The sequence below is a fragment of the Ochotona princeps genome, chromosome 25 (genome assembly GCF_030435755.1).
Source record: "Ochotona princeps isolate mOchPri1 chromosome 25, mOchPri1.hap1, whole genome shotgun sequence".
Lineage (NCBI taxonomy): Eukaryota > Metazoa > Chordata > Mammalia > Lagomorpha > Ochotonidae > Ochotona > Ochotona princeps.
The window spans coordinates 24941481-24963593 of record NC_080856.1 but is presented as its reverse complement, the minus strand read 5'-3'; the positions used below and the strand labels follow the sequence as shown (position 1 = coordinate 24963593).

The 22113-nt window shown below is 55.1% G+C and overlaps 1 protein-coding gene across 2 annotated transcripts; it reads right to left on the bottom strand.

Annotated features, from left to right (window-relative positions):
• Positions 1 to 975: 975 nt before the first annotated feature.
• GBX1 (gastrulation brain homeobox 1) lies at positions 976 to 17770 on the bottom strand. 2 transcript variants are annotated; one of them, XM_058654899.1, is made up of 3 exons: positions 17097 to 17770; positions 2798 to 2884; positions 976 to 2113 (listed from the first exon to the last, which is right to left on the bottom strand). In XM_058654899.1, the coding sequence occupies exons 1-3, from the start codon at positions 17647 to 17649 to the stop codon at positions 1560 to 1562; spliced, it is 1194 nt and encodes a 397-aa protein (XP_058510882.1). In that variant the 5' UTR covers positions 17650 to 17770; the 3' UTR covers positions 976 to 1559. The 2 variants fall into 2 exon arrangements, with proteins under 2 accessions (XP_058510882.1, XP_004594470.1); XM_004594413.2 differs by lacking the exon at positions 2798 to 2884 and having other exon boundaries at positions 17097 to 17738.
• Positions 17771 to 22113: the final 4343 nt, after the last annotated feature.

The following is a 22113-nucleotide window of genomic DNA, read 5'->3' as shown; positions in this document are numbered from 1 at the left end:
ACTCTCCCTCCACCCCAGAGGGCCATGGAGTGTGTACAGCACCAGCGAGGTGCCCGCAGCACCACTGAATGCCAGCCCTGCCAGAGATTGCAGCCTCATGCATTCCACGTGGTGAGGTCTGGGGTATCAGAGAGCCTTAGCCCTGATCGACACCAGACCTGGGGTAGAGCTGGTCTGGGTTGCGTAGTTTTTTCAGCCTTGTTCTCAAACCCTGCTGAAATTCTGCCAAAGGATGGAGAGGACCTGCCCCGGATATGTTCATCCTGGCTGGAGAAGTGCAACATCTCTGGGTGACCAGTCACAGTGCCAGGCTGCCCCCAGCGGCTGGGTGAGAGAGGGTCATCCAGGGCTCATGTGTGGGCCTCGGCACCAGCTAGAGTGAGTGACATGAGTGGGGGCAGCCAGCAGTTGGTCTCTAAGGACAGTAGGATGTTGGCCGGGCTTTATCCCCAGTATGCACCCTCCTCTCCCTGACCTGAGCCCCCCGGCTCCTCTTGCAGAGTGGCCCAGCTCAACCTGCCTCCTCAGGCAGCAGGCTCACTCCAGAGGCAGCCAACTTCAGCTCCTGGGGTTGACATGTACCCAAACCCCAAAGCTCCAAAGCCTCTGACTGCCACCCCCATGGCTCCCTTCACAGTACATTCCCTTTCCAATCTGTCACATGTTCACTCCTGTCCCAGCTGCTCAGCAGTGACCCCTTGCCACTGTTTGTGCTGTCTGGAAACAGACAAGGCGATGGCATCCCACACTCCCGACACAGTGTGAGCTGTTAGGAACAGAAACTTGAAGATGATCCTTCCCCCTGTACCCCTGAGCCCTGGCGTCTGGAGTACCACAGGGTGGAGAGGCACTGAAAATGCTGTGCCCTGTGTGTAGACACAACTTACCCATGAGCGCAAGGGGATACTAACCAGCAAGACCCCTCTAGATGGTCTGGACATGCCCCAGCTAGGTCAGGGTCAGGTGTTCCATCTCCCTACTAAACCCAGAGGGCAGCGAACCTGCATCCCCAGAGCCTGTCCACCCTTCCCAAGAGAAGGATGCTGAAATGGGAGGAGCTTGCATGTGAGAAGGGGAGAGGGAGCGCCAAGTGGCTGGACTGCAGTGGGAGCTACAGGGGTGGGAGGAGAGAGCGGAGTGTGGAGGTAGTTTACATGATGAGGGCATGGAGGGCTGCCTGGGGCATGACACCACCGTTCCATCTCATTTCTGCCCATCCTGATGCTATAGAGTGTGCCCCACCCCACAGTAGAAGGATGCAAGGGTTTCTGGCTGGGGACCAAAGAAACAGCTTCCCAGTCCCTCTCTTGGATGCAGAGGCATGGCTCCATATGTACAAACTTTACACAAAATAAATAAGAGCTGCGATCCACTTGGCCAGGGGCCACACTGGGTTCCTCTTTCTGGTCCCAGGGGTCCTACAGCCCACCCTGGTCCGCAGGGGCTCCCTGGCGAACAGAACCAGAATTCCCAATGCACTATGGCCCCCTGGTCCTCAAGGTGTCCGGAACAGGGTTCTCCCAGCAGGGCTGTGCAGCTTTCCCAAGTCCTTGGAGCCATCAAGGCCGGGCACCCTGCTCCATCTGCTGGTGCTGGCTTCGCACAGCAAACCTGTTGACGTGCACGGGAATGGGCACGACTATCTTGGGGTTCCGCACGGGTTCCCCGGAGCGGCTGCTCACATTGCCAGCCTTGATGCGCTTCCACTTGGCCCTGCGATTCTGAAACCAGATCTTGACCTGCACCTCGCTGAGCTTGAGGGCGTGGGCAATCTGGGAGCGCTCGGTCAGGCTCAGGTACTTTTTGCAGTGAAATTCCTTTTCCAATTCCAACAGCTGCTCGCTGGTAAATGCTGTGCGCCGCCGCCGGCTCTTGCCTCCGGGAGCTGTGACCCCTGTTGCTACTGGGGTCGCCTCCTCGGCTCCAGTCCCCAAGCTGCCCTTCAGCTTTGGTTTAGGTCCCAGAAGAGCCCCCGGTCCCCCTGCGGAAGTGTCCAGGAAAGCGTCGTCCTCACTGTCACCGCCTGAGCCCTCTTCCTCCTGATCACTGCCAGCTGGGTCTCCTGCCGGGGCCTCCAGCTTCTCCTCGTCCGAGCTGTACACCTTTCCCTCCGCTGTGACGGGGAGAAAGGGCGGAAGGCACAAGGAGCCATGGCCAGGGAGGGAGAGGTGATGGGCATGGGGGGCGGGGAGAGGAGACAGAAACGGGGTGTGATGGGGACAGGTTTAAGGGAGACAAAGAAATGGGAAGAAAGGTATTAACTGGCACAGATTTCACTAAGTAGAAGTAGGGGAGACAGGAAGCACACAGGCGAGGACCCCTCCATTTCCCCACCACCTCCTCTCTTCCCCCATCTGCCACCTCCCCAGCTTTCTCCAAGACCTGAGGCTGTGGTCTCAGGTCTCAAGATGATGCCTGGAGCCAGCTGGCTCAGACACTTCCAGAGCCCCCCTTGGGGAGGGCGGGGCCGAGAACCACTTCCTGACCTGGGTTAAGAGGCCCCAGCAGTCCAGGAGTCAGAGTCGCATGTCTAGAGGCGACTGTTGGGTTCAACCCATTGGGTCCAACCCATCTACTCCCTCCCCAAATCTGGACCCCAGAAATGTTTTCCAAGGACCCAGGAACTGGAGCTTTCTTCACCAGCCCCCTCCCCAGTTCTGTGACCACCCAGGGAGGACAGGGGTTCCCGGCCACACCCTGTGCATCTGGCCAGATGTGTCCCCGGGGTTCCTGAAGTCCTCCCTCCCCTTCCAGTCCTCTGCCTTCACTGTTAAAATGATGTCATCTGCCTCCCGACCAAGGTTGCCTGAGCAGCCCAAGCAGCTGCGTTCTGCCCAAGTTTGGCATCCCGAGGGGCCCGAGTTGCTGTTATCTGCTGGGAGGACTGGAGGAAATGGAGGAGGAGGAGGAAGTGGAAATGCAACAAGGGGAAATGCAGAATAGGAAATGGGGGAAAAAAAACACCTCATTTAGTAGATTACTGATTATTTGTAATCACAGGCACATAAACATTTTAATCCATACATAATTCTAAAAATGAATTCAACCATTGATCTTAATCTGCTTGTTCACGGATGTTTCCATCGGAATTACAAACAATGCATCATAAATGTTTTCAGTATTTGAGTTTTTCCAAACTCCCTTGTTCTCTGCCTCAAAGGACCAAAAAGCCATGAAATAGTTAAGTACTGACCCAGGAAAGAGACCGGAAGACCACAGGTAGTGGGAGGACTAAGCAGTCGGGCTCCTTCCCAAGCAGGCTCACCAGGCACAGGTGGGAGACTCTGTCTGCAGCTACCCTCACCCGACAGGTGCACCCCCGAGCACCCTGGGGGTTGAGGATGCAACTGAAAGTAAAGCAAGTTCAGGGAGCAAACCCTTCCTGAGGAGGGGGGGGCTGAGTGTGTGTGTGTGTGTGTGTGTGTGTGTGGCAGATCTCCAATTCTCCAATGCTTTCCTAGGCCTCTCCCACCTGCCCGCAGCCCCCATCAACCCCTCACGCTCACTGCTGCAGTGTGCACCTGCTGCTTTGCACAGAGAGCCACAATGGCACCTTCTTAGAGATCAGCATCCCCCTTCCCCATCCTGTCCTGTCTGGGAATGCCAACCACCCACACACCACATGCTCCTGGGACTCACTCTCATACCCCACCCAAATCCACTTTGTTTTCTGCAAGATTTGCATCCCTGGCTCTCCCCACTTCATTCCAATCTGGGCCCTTCCGCACTCTATGCTCTACTTCCCCACAACTCAAACGTCATGCACCCCAAACCAAATTCTTGCTCTCCCCGACCCCCAACTAGCTCTTCCTCACTCAAAGGGAGCTCCACCAACCCTGAGTTCAAACCAAGCCTTAAGAATGCCTCACTCCCTGCCCACATGTGTCCCTTGGCAGGTTCTGCCAGCACCACTGCCCTTCGAGGAAACCCACAGCCGCAGTCCTTGCTCCCAGCTATCCTACGTCCCACCGTCTATGAGCTGGCTCGGGGCATCATCTCACTGCTCCCTTCTGCCCACTCTCCTCCCCTCCCTGTGGACCACCAGGTTCTTCACCTCCATCTCATTCTCAACCTCCTTCACCTCTGTCAGATCTTTCTGGTCATTTCATAAGAGCAAAACCTCCTGCAGCACTGGCTTCCCATATGGATGCTGGTTCGAGTCTTGGCGGCTCCATTTCTTTTTTTTTTTTTTTTTTAAGATTTATTTATTCTTATTGGAAAGTCAGATACACAGAGAGGAGGAGAGACAGAGAGGAAGATCTTCTGTTTGATGATTCACTCCCCAAGCAGCTGCAACGACGAGCTGAGCCAATCCAAAGCCAGGAGCCAGGAACCAGGAGATTCTACCTGGTCTCCCACGTGGGTGCAGGATCCCAAAGCTTTGGGCCGTCCTTGACTGCTTTCCCAGGACACAAGTAGGGAGCTGGATGGGAAGCAGAGCAGCCGGGACACAAACCGGTGCCCATATGGGATCCTGGGCATGCAAGGCGAGGACTTTAACCACGACACTCTAACTCCGGGCCTGGCTGCTCCATTTCTGATCCAGATCCCAGCTTATGTCTGGGAAAGCAGTGGTGGATGGCCCAACGCCTTAGGCCCCTGCACCCATATGGACGATTCAGAGAAATCTCCTGGCTTCAGAGGCTGGCTTTTGAGTCCACCTGAGGAGTGAACCAGTGGGTAGAAGACCTCTCCCCTTACCTCTCTCTCTCTCATTTTCTCTGTGTTGCAGTAGTACCTGCCTATAAAAATAACTCAATCTTTAAACCTCCAGGGCTTTCTCTTTCCCATCTCCAGCTGGCTGCCACAGCCCACACGGCCAGCTAGATCCATCCGCTCTCTGGACTGCTACTGCATCCTGGAACACAGGCTCATGAAGACACGGACTAGAGAGACAGTGCAGTTGCTGTGGGGTCTTCAGAGTGGGCCTGCAGTAGGCCTCTGTTGACTAAGTAAAAGAACCCATTCCCAGCCATGGTGTGCTGCTCTCCCTGCACCCCTTTCCAGCTCCCGAGCTGGTTCTCTGCACCATGAGACAGCCCCACCCTGTGGATACAGTCTTACCCACTGCCCCTGGAGCTCAGTATCTCACATGGGCTGGCAGGACCCTGCATTACCAAATCCTCTAACTTCAATTTTTTTTTAAGATTTATTTATTTTTATTGGAAAGGCAGATTTGCAGTGAAGGAAAGACAGAGAAAGATCTTTTATCCACTGGTTCACTCCCCAATCTGAAGCGAGGAGCCAGGAGCTTCTTACAGGTCTTCCACATGGGTGCAGGGTCCCAAGGCTTTGGGCCGTCCTTGATTGCTTTCCCAGGCCACAAGCAGGGAGCTGGATGGGAAGTAGGGCAGCTAGGAAGTGGAGCGGCTGACCTATGAACCAGCACCCATATGGCATCCCGGCACATGCAAGGTGGAGGATTTAACCATTGAGCCATCGCACCAGTGTTTAAACCATGGGTTGGAGTAAGGGACTGGTCAACTCTGGCTGTGCTGACCATCTGGGCAGCGAATCAGCAGATGGAAGATTCTGTCCCTGTGTTTATCGTTATACCTCTCTGTAACTCTGCCTTTCAAGTAAAATAAACACCAAAAGGTTGTAAAACAGCACAATCTTACAGTATTGTAAGCAGTGCTAAGAAGGCGGAGACTGGAGCTGAGGCTTGAAGGATGCCATCGTTTAGTACAGCTCCCAGCACCCAAGGGTGTCCCATAAATCTAAGTTGATGGTGATTGAGATGAGTGCCCAGCTTCCTCACTGTGGCAGGGCCCTCCTGAGACCCTGTCATCCATCCCGCTGCCTCCAGTCAGGGCCATCGCAGCCAGCCCACGCCCCGTGCAGCTGTTACAGCCGCGTGGGTGAGGGGTGTGGGTTCCCAGCCTCTCTTCCGACTCCAGCCCACTGGGATGCTGGGTGGCCTGGGGGAAGAGCTCCTCTCTGAGCCTTTTTTGATCTTGACATTGAGGACTCCGATAAGCCTCTCTCTCAGAGCCAGCTGGGGGTGGGGCACTAGAAGAAACAGCCACAACCGTGGCTGGCCTCAGAGGAGAGTGTCCAGGCGAGTGAGTGAGGGACACGGGGTGAGAGAGAAAAGGAGAGACCAGAGCAGGAGGAAAGGAATTGCAGTGGGAGTGAAGTGAGGTGAAGCAGTAGCAGGAGAATGAGTGGAGAGAAGAAAAGGGCTGAATCGCTGAGGAGGGAGAGAGAGCAGAAAGGCAACCCAGGAGCCTGGCAGTGCTCATGCATCTGGAGCAAAGCTGTACACGCTGGCCCTGCCACCTGCTCTCAGCCTTACCCCACGCCCAGGCTGCGAACACAGGCAGAGGACCTGGGCCGCCAGGAGGTGCGCCTCACACTTGCCCCTAAATCGCTCACTGTCTTCATGAGTCAAAGATGCAAACGAGGTTCCTTAATCTTAGAATATCAATGGTAAAAAAAAATATATATAGCCAAACAAAACCCCCAAACGGCACATAAACCTTCATCTTGGACTGAAAACTGACAGAACAGGCAAATCAATCTTTTGTAAATTTCTATTTGCAAAATTTAGATTTAGAATGATCAGACTTCATAGACTTGCTATCTGTAAATTTCCAGCTGCCGAGGCTATCATGGGTTGATCTGACTGGGCCGGCGCGGTAACCTAGCCGCTAAAAGTCCTTGCCTTGAATATGCAGGGATCCCATATGGGTGCTGGTTCTAATCTCAGCAGCTCCACTTCCCATCTAGCTCCCTGCTTGTGGCCTAGGAAAGCAGTGACAGATGGCCCAACGCCTTGGGACCCTGCAGCCACATGGGAGACCTGGAAGAGGCTCCTGGCTTCGAATCCGCTTAGTTGCGGAAACTTGGGGAATGAATCATCAGATGGATAATTTTCCTCTCTGTCTCTATATCTGACTTTGAAAAAAAGAAAAAAAGATCTGGCCAAGCAAATGAAACTTCATGGAGATGTTTACATGGCAAAGAATGATTCTGATGTGGCTGCTTTCAGCAAAGTGAAACTTGAGCCTGTGAGAAGTCTAGCCAGGAAGCCATGTCTGTGGGCCAGACTGCGTATCAGAGAAGATCCAGAGTTTGAGGGTGAGGGGATTCTCCTGGCCGAAGTTCTTACCCTAATAACCAGCAATCGTGTGGACCAAGCCATGGCGACAGGTTGCGCCTGTGCTGAGGGCAGCACTCGGGCTGCAGGATTCCCTGCACACAGCAGCAGTTCCACACGCGGGGAGGAAACCAGGGGCCAGGTGTTAGGACAGGTATGGAGAGAGATGGAGAGTCAGCAATGTCCCAGGGGGGCCTCTCCTGGTGAAGGCACACATACCTGTAGGGTCTACATGATGGTCTTGTGATGGGAGGAGGTGGCACAGACCTCCCCCCAGGATGGAGGAGTGCCTCAAACTCCCAGCTACAGGTGCACTGCCCATCCCCAGGGCCAGCCCCCACCCTCAGCTGTAGCTCACAGAAAACTAGCCGACATGGTTATTTGCAAAAGAGAAGGCGCTTTGAAAACAGCTGCCCCCACACTCTCCCAATGGCTCTCCTGCCCGGCCCAGTCTAATGCATCTCCCTGACTCGCTGCCTGCTTCCCAGGATTAGCTAGTCTGCTGTCTGCATCCAGTTCCAGTTTGGGTGGGGTCACACATGGGGGCCATTCCTCAAAGGCTAGCCACTGGCCCTCACTGCTGTGGGGACATCCGCTGTCCCGTCGCTTAAGACAGCCAGTCACTTTCCCTTTGTTTTTTCCCTCAGCCCTGTTCATCGCGAGCTTCTGTTTAGCTGCCACTTTCCCCATCATTTTAGGTGCAATAAGGAACATTCATGTTCACGGTCTCTCTCTACTCTTCTCATCCTGCACTCACTCTGGTACAATGTTCTCTATGCCACGGCCCTCAGAGCCCCTCCTGGCTTCCCCCCACATTCAGGGCAGTTTCCTGCCACAGCCAGCAAGCACCCTTGTGGCCCCCTTAACTTCTCCAAGTGCTTCCCATGTTTCCCCATGTTTATTGTTTTCTTTTTCCCCCATGTTTATTGTCATAGTTCATCTCCAGCCACTCCGTGGAGCACAGCAGAGCGGCCATTAGTGTGACACCAGAGCTAGAAGCCTTATTTGCAGGTGACAAATGAAACAGGCTTTCCAGAAGATTCCATGGTTTTTGTGAGTCCCACTCCTGGGAACCAAGCACCTGTCAGAATCTTGGTCGGCTAAGCCTCCTCCAGGTAATGCTCTCTTCACCCTTTCTGGTAAAATATCTTGTCCTTCCCTCCCACTGAAAGCAAAGCCTTCTTAGATGCCTCATTAGGTAAACAAGCTTCTTATCCGACCCTCTCAGTGTGCACCATAGAACTCTAGCTACAACTGTGTTGTTAATTAATCTCCCCCTTCAACATCCTCTGTGAGGGTGCTTGTCAGGTCCGTGGGAGAGGCCCACGCAACCAACCTCACCTGCCCCTGAATGGGCTCTTTCTCCCATTGGTCTTCCTCCCATTTGTCTTTAGGATGTAGGCTGAATCCTTTTATCTTAAAAATGCACCTTTCTAGCTTTAAAAATAATGTGGCCAAACAAGGGAGTGGTTTTGTTCTGAGACCAGTTTTCTCTGGTTGGCAGGTTTTGCCTGGGTGAGGGGCACTTTCCCACTAACTCCGCCTTCCTCAGTGCCACCCTCCCGGGAGCCTGCCCACCTGCCTGTGCCCTGCAGCCGGTGCACAGCGGGTCCTTCCTTCCCTGCTCCTCCATGGCACTGCCAGAGGTGCTTCTCCTGGTGGACTTTCCAGTGGGTGCTTTTGTCTGCTCACTCACTCACCACTGTTTTTTTTTTTTTTTTTTGGTTGTTTTTTGTTTGTTTGTTTTTGTGAACAGTAACATTCTTCTTCAGGGTTCTGCTTCTCCCCTCTTCTGGGGCATCTTCCTGACCAAGGGTAGCAGTGTAGCTCCGGTCCGGTCAACTGCAATGTTCCGTGTTCTTGAGACCATGACCAAAGCGAATTATCTGACATCTTTGTTGTTATAGGTGGTCGAATCCACTGGGATCTCAGCCTGGGATTACCAAGGTGCACAGCTGGAATGGGCATTTGGTGGAATGAGTAAGATACCACTTGAAGTGGCCACATCTTTCTTTGCTTCTCTTTCCATCTCTCTGACCTTCGAATAAATAAAAAAAAAAAAAAATACTGGGCCTGGTGTGATAGCATAGTGGTTAAAGTCCTTGCCTTGCCCTGACTCCCATCCAGCTTTGGGATCCTGCATCCGCGTGGGAGACCTGAAAGAGGCTTCTGGCGGACGTGGGTACTGGGCAGTGACATGCATCCATAACCTGACATTTTCACTCAGAGCTGAGCAGGTGTCATTAGCAGCCCGGGGTTCCGAGCAGGTACACTTGACAGCGTTGAAGTGAGGATGCCACCCAACCCAGCAAGAGCCGGCGTCTCTACCTCACTCCTGCAACTTGCCCTTCCAAAATCATTGCTGTAAATCACCTGGAATTACTGATAACACCAGCTACCTAAAATCCCACAAGTTTCACTTCATTTGTATATATATATTTTTTTTATTTCCTTGGTCCGCCTGAGAGGAAATTCACTGAATTAGTGGCTCTGCTCTGAACATCAGCCTGAGAGCAGTCATGAGGGAACAGGAATTCTGCTGAAGGAGGGGGTAGATTTCCAGTGGAGAAGGGGGGAACAGGACCCCAGGGACACAGAAGGGAGGCTCCAGGAAGCCTTGGGAGGGAGAGGCAGGGGCAGCTGCGCAGTGGCCCCTGGCAGGGGCAGCACCTGGTACCCCCCTGCAGTCGCCCTCCCAACAGTTCTGAGGGCGTGGCGTTGTGTTCTTGCCCATCCCCTTCAGCCCAGCACCCTACCTACTGGCAGTGCTAGGATGATGACAAACATTTCCTGAGCATCTTTCAGCCCTCGCCCTGGGAGGTAAGTGGTCCTGTCCTCATAGGGCTGCTGAGGTTCCTAGGGACCACAAAAGACACAAGGCCTGGCCATGCCTCCCAGCTTATGGTTATGTTGGGACTGGATTCTAAGGTCGTCCTGCCGTGAATGCAGAATCAGCAGGAGGGACAGCACAGAAGGCCAGGGGCTGACCCACAGTGCCACTTCACTCTCACTTGCTACCTCCCTGCTTGCCAGGCAGAGGCCCTCACGGTCCCTGCTCTTTTTCTCCTAGACAAGAATCTACCAGCTTCATCCAATGCTGCCCTCACCGAACACAGCAGGTGTGCACACACACACACCTCAGGAGCGACTCCCGCAATCCCGGACCACAAAACCTGCCCCCCCAAAGCCCAGCCTGAGGTCTGCTTAAACAGCCCCCACTCAAGTCCCTCCTCTACCTCCACAACCTTTAACGACCCACTATGGGGAAGGAGTGAGATTCCCCCAGGCCCTGGGCTCAGGGTACCTTCGAAAGACAAGCAATTCAATAACTGAGAGATCCATGTAGGTACAACAGGCTGCAGTGCTAGAAAGGACCTCAGAGATCGTCTAAGCCCACTCCCTGATCTCACCGATTGAGGAAGGCTTGACAGACAGGGGTGATTTGGCCACAGCTGAGCAGCTCACACAGCACGTGGCCTGGTTCACAGGACAGTCCCCACCTGCTCCGGCACGCAGCTCTTCCTCCATTCACTCCCAGGACAGGGATGGCATCTGCTCTCCCTCCAGACACCTACCTAGCTTCTCCTCCCGCTGCTCCCAGGGGCAAATCCATCTTCCCCTCTTCGGCCCTAGCCCAGCCTCCTGTGCCCCAGGGGCCTCTCCCAGGGCCCTTTTCTGCTCTGTGCTCTTGGCTCCTGACTTGCTGCTCCTGTTTCTCCCTTGACCATGTCTGCCAGTTAGTCCTAGCACCGCATACTCCCACCACAGCATTCCAAGCTGCTTTCTTCCAGTGCCCACTCCCCCAGTCTCCTCTCGGCTACATGGGTCCAGCCTTGTCCTGGGCCCTGGCCCCCGCTGCACAGCCCACTGTTCCACATAGCACGGGGCATTCCCCGCTTGTCTCCTGCCCTTTTCTGTGTGGCTGTAGCACCAATTTCTGCTCAGTCTCCTTAGCATCCCCACTCCATGACTCCCCCTCTGCCTTCTCTTTCCTGATTCTAGCTGGTTTCGGTGAAATCTTTTTCCCATATGACTTGCAGAGCAGGTTCTTGCCTGTAGCTTTGTCTTGTAACATCTAACTGCGAAACACTTTGCTCAGAATATTCTGCTCCTCCGGCTTTCCAATTAAAATGGGTGCCCCACCACCACCACCCTTCCTGGGATTGGCACTCTCCTCTGGTCTCAGCATGGGCAGCGTGTGCCCAGCAGCCAGATCACCTGTCCCATCCCTCCGTGTCCTTGTGGGCCACTGCAGGTCCCTTCTCTCTGCCCTCTCTCACAGCGTCACCTTCACCATGTCTTTCAATCCAACTGTCCTGCTCACTGCTCAACCAGGGACACCTCGTCTTTTTGGTGCCAGCAGCTCGCCAGGACCACGTGATAAGACGTTCGAATCGTTTCTCGGAACCGTGCTTCCGGGTGTGACACAGAAACTGCACAGGATTACACTAGAAGCCAACTGTATGAAAATACAGTTAGGAAATCACAAAACTAAATTTGTGATAGAATCACATTTATCCCTTCTTCGGTTATAAATTTATCTGAAAACATAGGTTAAAAAAAGAAAGAAAAAAACATAGGTGGTTTCCATTAGTGACAAACAGAAAAACTCATGAATGGCTAAAAGTATGATTTTAGCTGGCACTCATAAAGGAAGTATCAAGTTTAAGTTCTTAAAAATGAATACTTTCTTCCCTCCCATAGCTCATCGATCACCTGAGAAGAGCTCAGATCCTTGTTTAAAACACTGCAGCTGATGGAACTGACAGGAGCGTGAAAAGTTGTCTGAATTCCAACTTCTGGCGCGGAACCGGAAGTCTACAGAAGGGCCACGGCCTCACCTCCCCCGGCCCTCCTCCATGGCCTCACCTCCCCCGGCCCTCCTCCATGGCCTCACCTCCCCCGGCCCTCCTCCATGGCCTCATCTCCCCCGGCCCTCCTCCATGGCCTCACCTCCCCCGGCCCTCCTCCATGGCCTCACCTCCCCTGGCCCTCCTCCATGGCCTCACCTCCCCCGGCCCTCCTCCATGGCCTCACCTCCCCCGGCCCTCCTCTGCTGTGCAAGGCCCTAAGCAGAGAGCCAGAGGGCCAGCGTCTTAAACATTCCAAGTCCACGTTGGACACTCAACACATGTTCTTGTCCGAATTGAACTAGAGGACCTGCTAAAGTGACCCAGCTGGGCCTGAAGCCATGTGTTGCCATGCTAGGACACCTGCTCGGTTACACTGAGCTGACGGATCATTGCTTTTCTATAAATGTCACAGGGTCTGTCACTCTCACAGTAGGCTCTTCTTTGAAAGTTCTGGAGAATCATACTCCGTTTCTACATTCCTCCAAAAACTGGTTTCTAACAGCAGAAGTCTCCGGTGGCACATCATATTACCGTTGCCTGCTTTCCTCTCATAAGTAAACATCCTCTCTTGGCAACCATAACTAATGCTGGCCTAGAATGCTCCCAAGCTCCAACCAGAGGTTTAGCCCACAACCCTCAGCACCAGATCCAATGCTCCTAGCCAGGTTTCCTGGTTCCCTGCCTAGGTTGGTGCCATGGCCACCAATTTCTGCTCAGAAAGTAGCATATCTTTTTGCCTGTTTGTTGTTGTTGTTTTGTTTTAAATGGTGTTTACACTACACTGCCTTATCACATTTTCCTACCATCTCCATCACCACCAGTCACCAGCCCCTTCTCGCTCTTGCTGTGCCCACTGCAAGTGCTTCTTCTCAGGGCACTATCCTACCTGCTGGGTGTGGAGCACCTGCAATTCTGAAGTGTTTGCCTTCAGGAAACCTCACACTCTTGGCTCCAGGAGCCCCTGAGCTGGTCTCCTTTTCTCCAACCAGCCAGCTCTGTGCCTCCTCCGCCAGCACACAGCCTCCTCCTCACCGTGGTCTCAGAGGGGCGGCCCTGCACCACCTCTCGCTGGGCCCACCTTGTGCCAGGGGCAGGATGACTGGTCCTTTCTGGCTAATTTCCCTACCACAGGTTGGACTCACCACCAGCCTCAGTGCTTGCTCAGGATGCTGCCTTTTTAAAATGTTTAATTTATTACATTTCTATTGGAAAGGCAGAATTTTACAGAGAGATAAGGAGTGACGGAGAGAGATCTTTCATCTGCTGGTTCACTCGCCAAATGGCCACAATGGCTGAAGCTGAGCTAATCTGAAACTGGGAGTCAGGAGCTTCTTCTGGATCTCCCACATGGGTGCAAGGGCTCAAGGCCTTGGGCCATCCTCTGCTGCTTTTCCAGGCCATAAGCAGGGAGCTGGATGGGGAAGTGGAACTGTAGGGCCTAGAACCAACCCCTCACATAGGATGCTGATGCTGCAGGCAGAGAATTAACCTGATATGCCACTGCATCGGCCTTTTCGGCTCTGTTCTTGCAGCTCTCTAGACGCCCTGCTGAGTACGGCCACCACCAGTCACCCCAAACACGGCTAGCCCAAATTGAGATGTACTGTGAGTGTCACACTGGTTTGTTGTTGGTGCTGTATATGGCAAGCTAAGCGTCAGCTGTGGTACCAGCATTGCAACTGGGCGCCGGTTCGAGTCCCAGCAGCTCTACTGCCTACCCCATTCTTTGCTAATATACTGGAAAGGCAGCAGAGAAGGGCTCAGGTTCTTGGACTCCTGCACCCGTGTGGGAGATCTGGAGGAAGCCCCTGGCTCCTGCCATTACAGCCATTTGGAGAGTGAATCAGCAGAGGGAAGATCTCTTTCTCTCTCCCCATCCCTCCCTCCCCCTTCTCTTTCTATAACTCTGCCTTTCAAATAATAAATATATCTTTAAAAAAGGAAAGACATGGGCCTAGCAGGGTAGCCTAGTGGCTAAAGTCCTCATTTTGCATGCACTGGGATTCCATATGGGCGCTGGTTCTAATCCTGGCTGCCCCACTTCCCATCCAGCTCCCTGCCTGTGGCCTGGGAAGGCAGTTGAGGACGGCCCAAGGCCTTGGGTCCTTGCATCTGTGTGGGAGAGCCAGAAGAGGCTCCTGGCTCCTAGCTTCAGATCAGCACAGCTCCGGCCGTTGCAGATGCTTGAGGAATAAATCAATGTATGGAAGCTCTTCCTCTCTGTCTCTCCTCCTCTCTGTATATCTGACTTTGCAATAAAAATAAATTAAAAAAAAAGAAAGACATCGACTTTTAAAAGACTTAGTAGTAAACCTCTTACTAAAAACATTGATCCTACTATTGAAATGATAATATTTCAATGGATAAATTGGAAGATGTTTCATTAAAGTTAATTTTCCTTTTTGCCTTTGTAAAGTGGCTAATAAAAACTTCTTAATGACGTAAGACTTGCATCAGCCCTCTGGTTGCTAGCACCACTCTGGGTTTTTCTGTGGATTGCTATTTTCACCTCCGCCTTACCCTCCAACATCCCCCCTCCTTGCTCCCATGCCACTTGGCTCCACAGCGCCCCCTCATGGCAACCTGCAATTCGCTGCAATCCACCACGCAGTACTTTCCAGCCCACTAATTCAGAATCTGGTCTTCCTATTTGCTAACACAATCTCTATGAGTAAGAGAACTCAAAATTTAGTTCTGTTCTTTCTTCATCAATTCTCATAGAGAAGGCTATCTAAACTCTATAAAAATTAAGTCCCTGTAATTCCCTGTAAAAGAGCTTTACTTGTCGTTTTCCAAAGTGGCCTATCTTCACCACAACCTTTATTGGAAGCTGTTAATAGTTTTAAGACACTAGACAAATGTAAATTACTATTAATAATTCAGACCAATGTCACCTGCTCACGCCAGAAGAGCAGTTCCTCTGTCTTTTTACTGACTGATTTTTTTTCTCCACTCTTGTAATGTTGAGGTTCCCATTGAAGTACTGTCAGCAGAGAACTTTTCCCACTCCAAATGCCCAAACCCGATTCCCCCCAAAGGAGGAGTGTTCCTCAGCACGATCAGTGCGGGCTGTGGCAGCTCACCCCGATGCATGTTGACAGCTAACGTCCCTGGGACTGCCTGGGCATGTGGCTGGCAGGGGCCTGGGGAGGGAGAGCCAGGAGAGTCCTTGCCAAGTGAACTGAGCAGCAAACACAGGCTCCCACCGCTGCCTTCCTCCGGGCACTCAGGCCAGGCTGCCCGCTACAGAGCCTTCCCAGCTCAGGTGGTGACATGCCTGCTAGCTCTCCTTCCCTGCACTCTAAGCCAAGAGACACCTGCATCCCAAGAACAGCACAAAGCTCTTTTTGCTTCCAACATGTTCTTCATCACTCCAGATACATTCGATTCTCATCACTCCCAGTACTGAGAAACCTTTCAAGAAAATTCCTCCAAGTGCAGAAACTTTTCCCTGGTCCCCCAGCATCTGTACTTCCACCCTCAACACTCTCCAGACAGACTTCACACCTCTCTCTCAGGCCACTGACAGTGGCCACTTGTCACTCAGCACACACTAGAGGTGTCCCTGCTCCCTTCGGATGGTCTCGGGATGGCTCATTCTTTGGGGCTTCCCTCTATCCTGCTGGGGCTGGCATTTCTCTCCTGCCTTGCCCTCTGCTCCTCTCTGGCACTGCGGCTTTCATCGCCAATATTCTATTTGCTTCACAAAAATGCCCTCATGATACACAAGAATCAAACTGAGAACTAAGGGGACTCCAGGGGGAGGACAAGATGTTCAGCCCTTTCCTGGGTGTGTCTGCTTGTATCTCCAAATCCCACAGCCTCCAAAGTCACCTCTCGGATTTTCCACGTCGTCCGTCTTGCACTCAGCACCACCCTGCAGCAAAGCTTCCTGGCCTTTTGGTCTCAAGGTCAGCCTCTGCGCTGGCACACTGGCCCTCTCCCTCGTGGACAGCTCTTCCCATCTTCCAGCCACTGCCCGGGGAGGGGGGTGCTGCTCCAGGTGCGGTCCTCCCTACCAGAGCACAGCAGCCGACTTCGCCAGGCCAGTCACAACACCCAAGGCTAAAGCGGAAAGGGAGGATGGATCCAGTTCTGGCCGAACCCCAGGGGTCTGCGAGAGTGACCCCCGTTCTGCACAGTCTCAGGGCGGGCCCAGACCCTCTGGTCACAAATGTGTCTTTTCTGGCAAAGGACAAAAGGACTCAGGCCATTTCCTCCTGGTCTCTATTGGGTCAGCTCCAAAGCCTCCGGGGTCCCTGCACCTGGCCGGCCGGATTCACCCCGCTGCTGAGGAAGAGGAAGCCTTGGTGCCTCACACCAGACTGGGGCCCCTGTTCTTGTGAAACAGGCTCCCCTACAGTTGGGCAAGCTTTCCATTGCGGGTCGCTTGGCTCTGCTGCTCAGGAAACGGCTGTCCGAGCTGGGAGGGCTTGGAGGCGCCTGCTTTCCAGCGGAGCTGGGTGTGTCACACCTGCCTCAGCCGGGGGCACGCCCCACGCAGCACCCGTGGCTCAGAGAGGCTCTCTTAGCTCATTCCAGCTGCATCCCGCCTGATTCCAGGTCTCTGGGCCACGCCCAAATCAGCCCAGCTTCCACCTGGTTCGTCAAGGCTTAGTTCTAAATCTGCCAGTTCAGAAGTGACCTCTTATCAGCATGCGCTTTCACTCCATTCCCCACCCGGCATGTATAGGCTTCCATCCAACTCACTTGGGGTCAAAACAATGTTCTCAGAAGCCAGGCTGGGTCCCCTTCTAACTGAGCTGACAACGGCCCCCCACAAATCCTCACCGTAGGGTGTCAGTAGGTGCCCTCAGAAATCCCAACCGTGCACCCGCCCTCCTTGGTAGCGGAGGAAAATGAAGGAATTAGGAGTGGGCAGGGGGTAAGGAGCCGGCGGCCAGTTTGAGGGCTGGGAGGTTGGGAGGCTAAAGTCTTGGCGAGGTTTCAACAGGATCGCCCCTTCCCCCGATCCCCGAGGGCCGGGAGCTGGCCCTGCAGACCCCACGCGCGCGTGATCTGGCGGTGCGGGACTCCTGGGCTGCCAGCGGACGAGTGCCAGATTCCGAGCAGGTTCCCGTCTGGGATCTCCAGATGAACGCGCCTCCCGCTCGGCGCCCCGGATCTGCCCCAGCACTTACCCGGCAGACTTGGGAAAGTCTCTGCGAAGTGCGGAGGCGGGGGCGGTGCGGCCTCTGCCACTTTCTCCCGGGCCGGCAGCAGCTCCTCCGCTTCCAGTGCGCCCTCCGGGCGCCGGGCGCCCGAGTCGGGGTTGTTCCGGGAGGCAGTGGCGGCGGCAGCGGCGGCTGCAGCGGCGGCGGCGGCAGCGGAGAGCTCCGGGGGCCCGTAGAAGGCGTCGGGCGGTTCGGCGAAGCTGGGCAGCGCGGTGGTCAGCGCCACCATCGAGGGCACAGCCTGGCCCAGCCCCGCGCAGAAGGTGTTGGTGAGGCGGCCGGCAAAGGAGGCGAGCGGGGCAAGGGGCGGCAGGCCGGCGGGCAGCGGCGCGGGGGCCAGCGCCTGCGGCAGCACGAGCGGCCGGTAGGGCATGAACATGGGGTAACCGGTGTAGAGCAAGTGGCCGGAGCGCGGCGGCGGCGGGCCGATGAGGGAGTCGATGGAGAAGGCGGTGCCGGGGCCCCCGCCGCCGCCCCCGCCGCTGGCTGCGGGGGCGCCGCCGCCTCCGGCTCTCTGCATGGCGCCGGGGAGCTGCGGCCGCCCCGGGGCGCTCCGCTCCGGGCGCAGCCGTGCGCCCCGCGCGGACACGCAGGGCTCGCTCGCCGGCTCCCCGGGCCGAGGTGGCGGCGGGGCGCGGGCTCGGCGCAGTGTGGCTCCGGCGCCGCGCTCTCTCCTCGCTCTCTCCTAAGGAGGGAGGGGGCGGGCGAGCGGGCGGGCTGGGGGTGTCGCCCTCCGGACTCATCCATCTTCCTCAAATTACGCTTCACTTCCTCCCTCCGCCCGCCGCCGCCGCGCCCGGCTCCCGCTCCCTCGGCAGAACCCGGTTCCCAGCGGCCCCGGCCGGCCGGTCGGCCCGGGACCCACCGCCCGCCCCCCGCGGCCCAACCAACTATTATTAATGGAGATTGATGAGGCCCGACACGTCGCTTTGTGAAAGTTTGCGGCCCACGAGAAGGCGGCGGCAGCTGCTGGGGGCCGGTCGCCCCCCTTACCTCTCACACACACACGCCCTCCTCTCCTCGCCTCACCCGGCCTGCCCTCCTCCTAACTCAGTCCACCCGGGCCCGGGCTCGGCCCGGCTCGGAGAGCGAGCGGGATCCCCGCGGGCGGCCCCGGACATGGACGGGGCGCACCGGGAGTGCGGGCGGCGGGGCCTTCTGTCGTCGGACCCTCAAGGGCTGTCCCCCCCCACACCCTGGGTCTGCCTTTCTGTCCTCCCCACGCGCGCAGCCCGGCTCCCGGAGCCGACGAGGTGGCGGGCTTGGGGCGACCACCTCAGCCGCCACGTCAGGCGGGAGGGCGGCTGGGCGGGGACGGCAGGGGGCGCTGCGGCCCGGGGGTGGGGTGGGGGGCCCTGTGTTGGGGGCCCCTTTTCTCCGGTGCTGGCTCCCCGACCCTGCCTGTCCTCGGGTCCTCTGCTGTCGCCTTTGCTGACCTTGGGGCTCCCTCCGACCTCCGCGACCCCGTGGGCCGCTGACCTGCGTGGTCCCTGGTTCTCGCCTCTGTGGGTGATTTCCTCAGGTGGCCACACTGTGCGGGTACTCACCAGCACCTGCCTCTCCCCTGTGCCCAGCTCTCCCATGCTCCCCCTGCCTCCCACTCGCAGCTTGCCCTCTTTCGGCCCTCGCTCCTATTCCCATTTCCCCTTTGATGGACTCTCTCCCTCCCCTCCTTCCGTGTTCCCAACGCCACCTCTCTGCCCTCCCTTCTCCCCTGCATCTGTAAGCGTCTGTCTGTCGGTCTGTCTGTCAGCGCCCCCCTCCCTCGCCTTCTCTCCCTCTCTGCTGCTATTAATTTCCCTGATTGGCTCCCTGGCTCCGGCGCTGCTGATGAGCCCTATTCATTCCGGGCCTGACACTTGCGACCTGCCCTGGCTGATTGCTGGGGGCTGGCCCCAGGAGCGCTGATGAGCCCCAAGGGTCAGCGGCGCTAATTATCGGCTAATTGCGGATGACTCCGCTCACCTCCCCCATCCTCAGTCACAGCGATGGTGGCGCCTTTTCCGGTCCCCCTGCTCCTGATCCCCAGCCTTAGAGCTGTCAGTCTAGAGGCAGAAAGTCACAGGCATTGTGACCTGGTGGGCACCTCAGGTCAGGGGGCAGAAAAGTAACGGAGACAGGCAAATCAACAGAAGGTAAGTGACCCACACTTTAAGGACGCAGGGCAAGCCTGGCTAGCGCGAGTGAGCAGCATGTGGCTTCTGGGTTATTCCATTGGGGCCAAGAAGAGCCACCCTAGTTAAGAGGGATAGTAGCAAAGCTGAGCAAGCTTGGGAAGATGCTGTTGGGTGTGTGGGGGGGGAATTGATTCATTTTAGGTGGGGGTGAGTCTGAGGGTTGCAGTCCAGACCCAGCAGGGTGTGAAGAGAGAATGGATCTCAGGAGAGCGACGACGACGTTGGCCCAGGACCAGGCTGGTGTACTTGAGAGGCTGGCATGGTGGCGCTGTGGGTTAAGCTACTGCCTGGGATGCCCACATCCCATATGAGCTCCAGTTGGAATCCCCACTGCTCCACTTCTGATCCAGGTCCTTGCCTGTGTGCCTGGGAAGGCAGTGGAAGATGGCGCAAGTTGCCTGGAATACTGGGAGTTCCAGGCTTTTCTCTCAGCCTTGGCCATTGCAGCCATTTGGGGAGTGAACCAACAGATGGAGGATGTGTGTGTGTGTGTGTGTGCGCACGCGCGCATGTCCTTTAGGAGCAAGTCCTCATGTCTCCGTCTAAAACAGAATTCTCCATGTTTCAAACAAATTTTTACAAAATAGGGTCCAGTGCAGTAGCCTAGTGGCTAAAGTCATCACCTTGCATGCATGGGATCCCATATGGATGCAGGTTCTAATCTAAGCTGCTCCACTTCCCTTTCAGCTCCCTGCCTTGGCCTGGGAAAGCAGTTGAGGACGGCCCAAAGCCTTGGGTCCCTGGACTCATGTGGGAGACCCAGAAGAAGCTCCCGGCTCCTGGCTTTGGATCTGCTCAGCTCTGGCCATTGCAGCTGCTTGGGGAGTGAACCAGTGGATGGAAGAACTTTCTCTCTGTCTCTCCTTCCCTCTGCCTTTCCAATAAAAATAAATAAACCTTAAAAAATAAATCTTAAAAAAAAAAAGAATTCGCACCCTGAAAGACATTGTCACCAGGACGGAGAGAGAAGTTGGGAGTCAGGAGGTGCTCTCTTTGGTTATGCCTCGAGTGACAGTTCATCAGAGAGAAGACTCCAGAAAAGGGTCATTGCCATGGACTGCTGGCCTCCCCTGGGCGCTTAGACTCCAGTGACCGAAGGCGAGGCTGCTGGGAAGCTGTCACTGCGGGGACAGAGAGGTGGCTGAGCCTGGGTCCATCACCCCACTCGTTCATGGCCTGGCTCTGGTTCTGGTGTCTACAGAGGTTCTTTTTTTTTTTTTTTTTTGAAAGATTTTATTATTATTGGAAAGCCGGATATACAGAGAGGAGGAGAGACAGAGAGGAAGATCTTCCATCCGATGTTTCACTCCCCAAGTGAGCTGCAACGGGCCGGTGCGTGCCGATCCGATGCCGGGAACCAGGAACCTCTTCCGGGTTCTCCCACACGGGTGCAGGGTCCCAAAGCTTTGGGCCGTCCTCGACTGCTTTCCCAGGCCACAAGCAGGGAGCTGGATGGGAAGTGCAGCTGAGGGATTAGAACCCGCGTCCATATGGGATTCCCGGGGCTTTCAAGGCAAGGACTTTATCCGCTAGGCCACGCCGCCGGGCCCTACAGAGGCTCTGGACAATCATTTGGTTGCACTGACGCAGAAAACCAGCCTGCACACAGGGGAGGTCAGGTGCTTGGGGTCATGGCTTCCAGCAGCGGCTCTGTGACGATGCTACCTGGTCTGTTATCATGGCAACTTGTGACAACCAGTCACAACATCAGCCAGCTGAAACACCAAGATCTAGTTTTAAAAAGTAATTGCATTCAATCTTTGCATAGGCGGTAAAATCACACCAGAGACAATTCCAGAAGCCCAGAATGATCCATTTAGACACATGTCCCTCCCATCAGTCCTTCCGGTCAACGGCCACTTTACCGTGGCTTCCTGTTGGGGCAGAATGGACTGTGAATTGTCAAAGACCCGGGTTAAGAGGCATGCTGCTCTTTGTTGTTCATCGCCAAAGAGCCAAAGAGCTTGTTGCTCAAAACCATGCTGGCTCCAGTGGGTTCTCGCCTCAGCTTGGCAGAGCACGTACCAGCAAGTCCCTGTGGACCCAGTCTGAACTGAGACAAGCGACCCCATGGGGACCACGTGACGACCTGTGATGGCCCATCATTGTTAGTTACTGCATTTTGTAACTAACTTGCACCTTCTGTCTGTTGCCTTGCTGGTGGGACCATGAAGGGTGTGACTTTCCGGTACAGCTTGCTGTTCCGTGTCATGTCCGTAGTAGCAGCTCCAACATCTCATCTCCTTTCCCTTTCCTTTCTGCGAGCTTGGACAGAGGCCATGTGGGGAGATGGTCAGCACTTGCAAGGACCTGCCAGTTCTGTTCCTGACCCTGCCTGGGCCACGTGACTGGGGCCCATGTCCGTGAGAGAATGATCGAGATCTGCTCGGCCTAGGCAGAAAGCACAGATCAATGGGTCTGCAGGAACAACTTCCAAATAAGTTCTTCCTGCACTTAATAGACAAAGAGGATGGGCTGGTGTCATAATGCAGTGGGTTTCAAATAAAAAGAAATCTTTTTTTTTTTTTTTAAAAGGACGGGGTTAGATACAAGAGGAAGAAGAAGAAAATTTGGAAACAATGGTGTTATTCACATTTGCCTAAACCTCTACCCTTCCCACCCTGATCAGCTAGGTAAGCATCATCAAAAATAAAAATAAATAAATTAAAAAAGAAGAAGAAGAGCTGGGGCTGGTGCAATGGCACGACAGGCTAATCCTCCATCCTGTGGGCCCAGCATCCCAAACGGGTGCCGCTTTGTGTCCTGGGTGTTCCGCTTCCCTTCCAGCTCCTTGTTGTGGCCTGGGA

What these genes read in the sequence shown, in the direction of transcription:
- GBX1 (XM_058654899.1), bottom strand. Translation starts at nt 17,649, where the DNA reads ATGCAGAGAGCCGGAGGCGGCGGCGCCCCCGCAGCCAGCGGCGGGGGC. An exon ending in GACTTTCCCAAGTCTGCCGG is followed by an intron (nt 2,885 to 17,096) that starts GTAAGTGCTGGG and finishes CATTTCCTCCAG; the next exon opens with TCCTCCCAGCAGATAACAGC. An exon ending in GGGCTGCTCAGGCAACCTTG is followed by an intron (nt 2,114 to 2,797) that starts GTCGGGAGGCAG and finishes TCCCCGTCACAG; the next exon opens with CGGAGGGAAAGGTGTACAGC.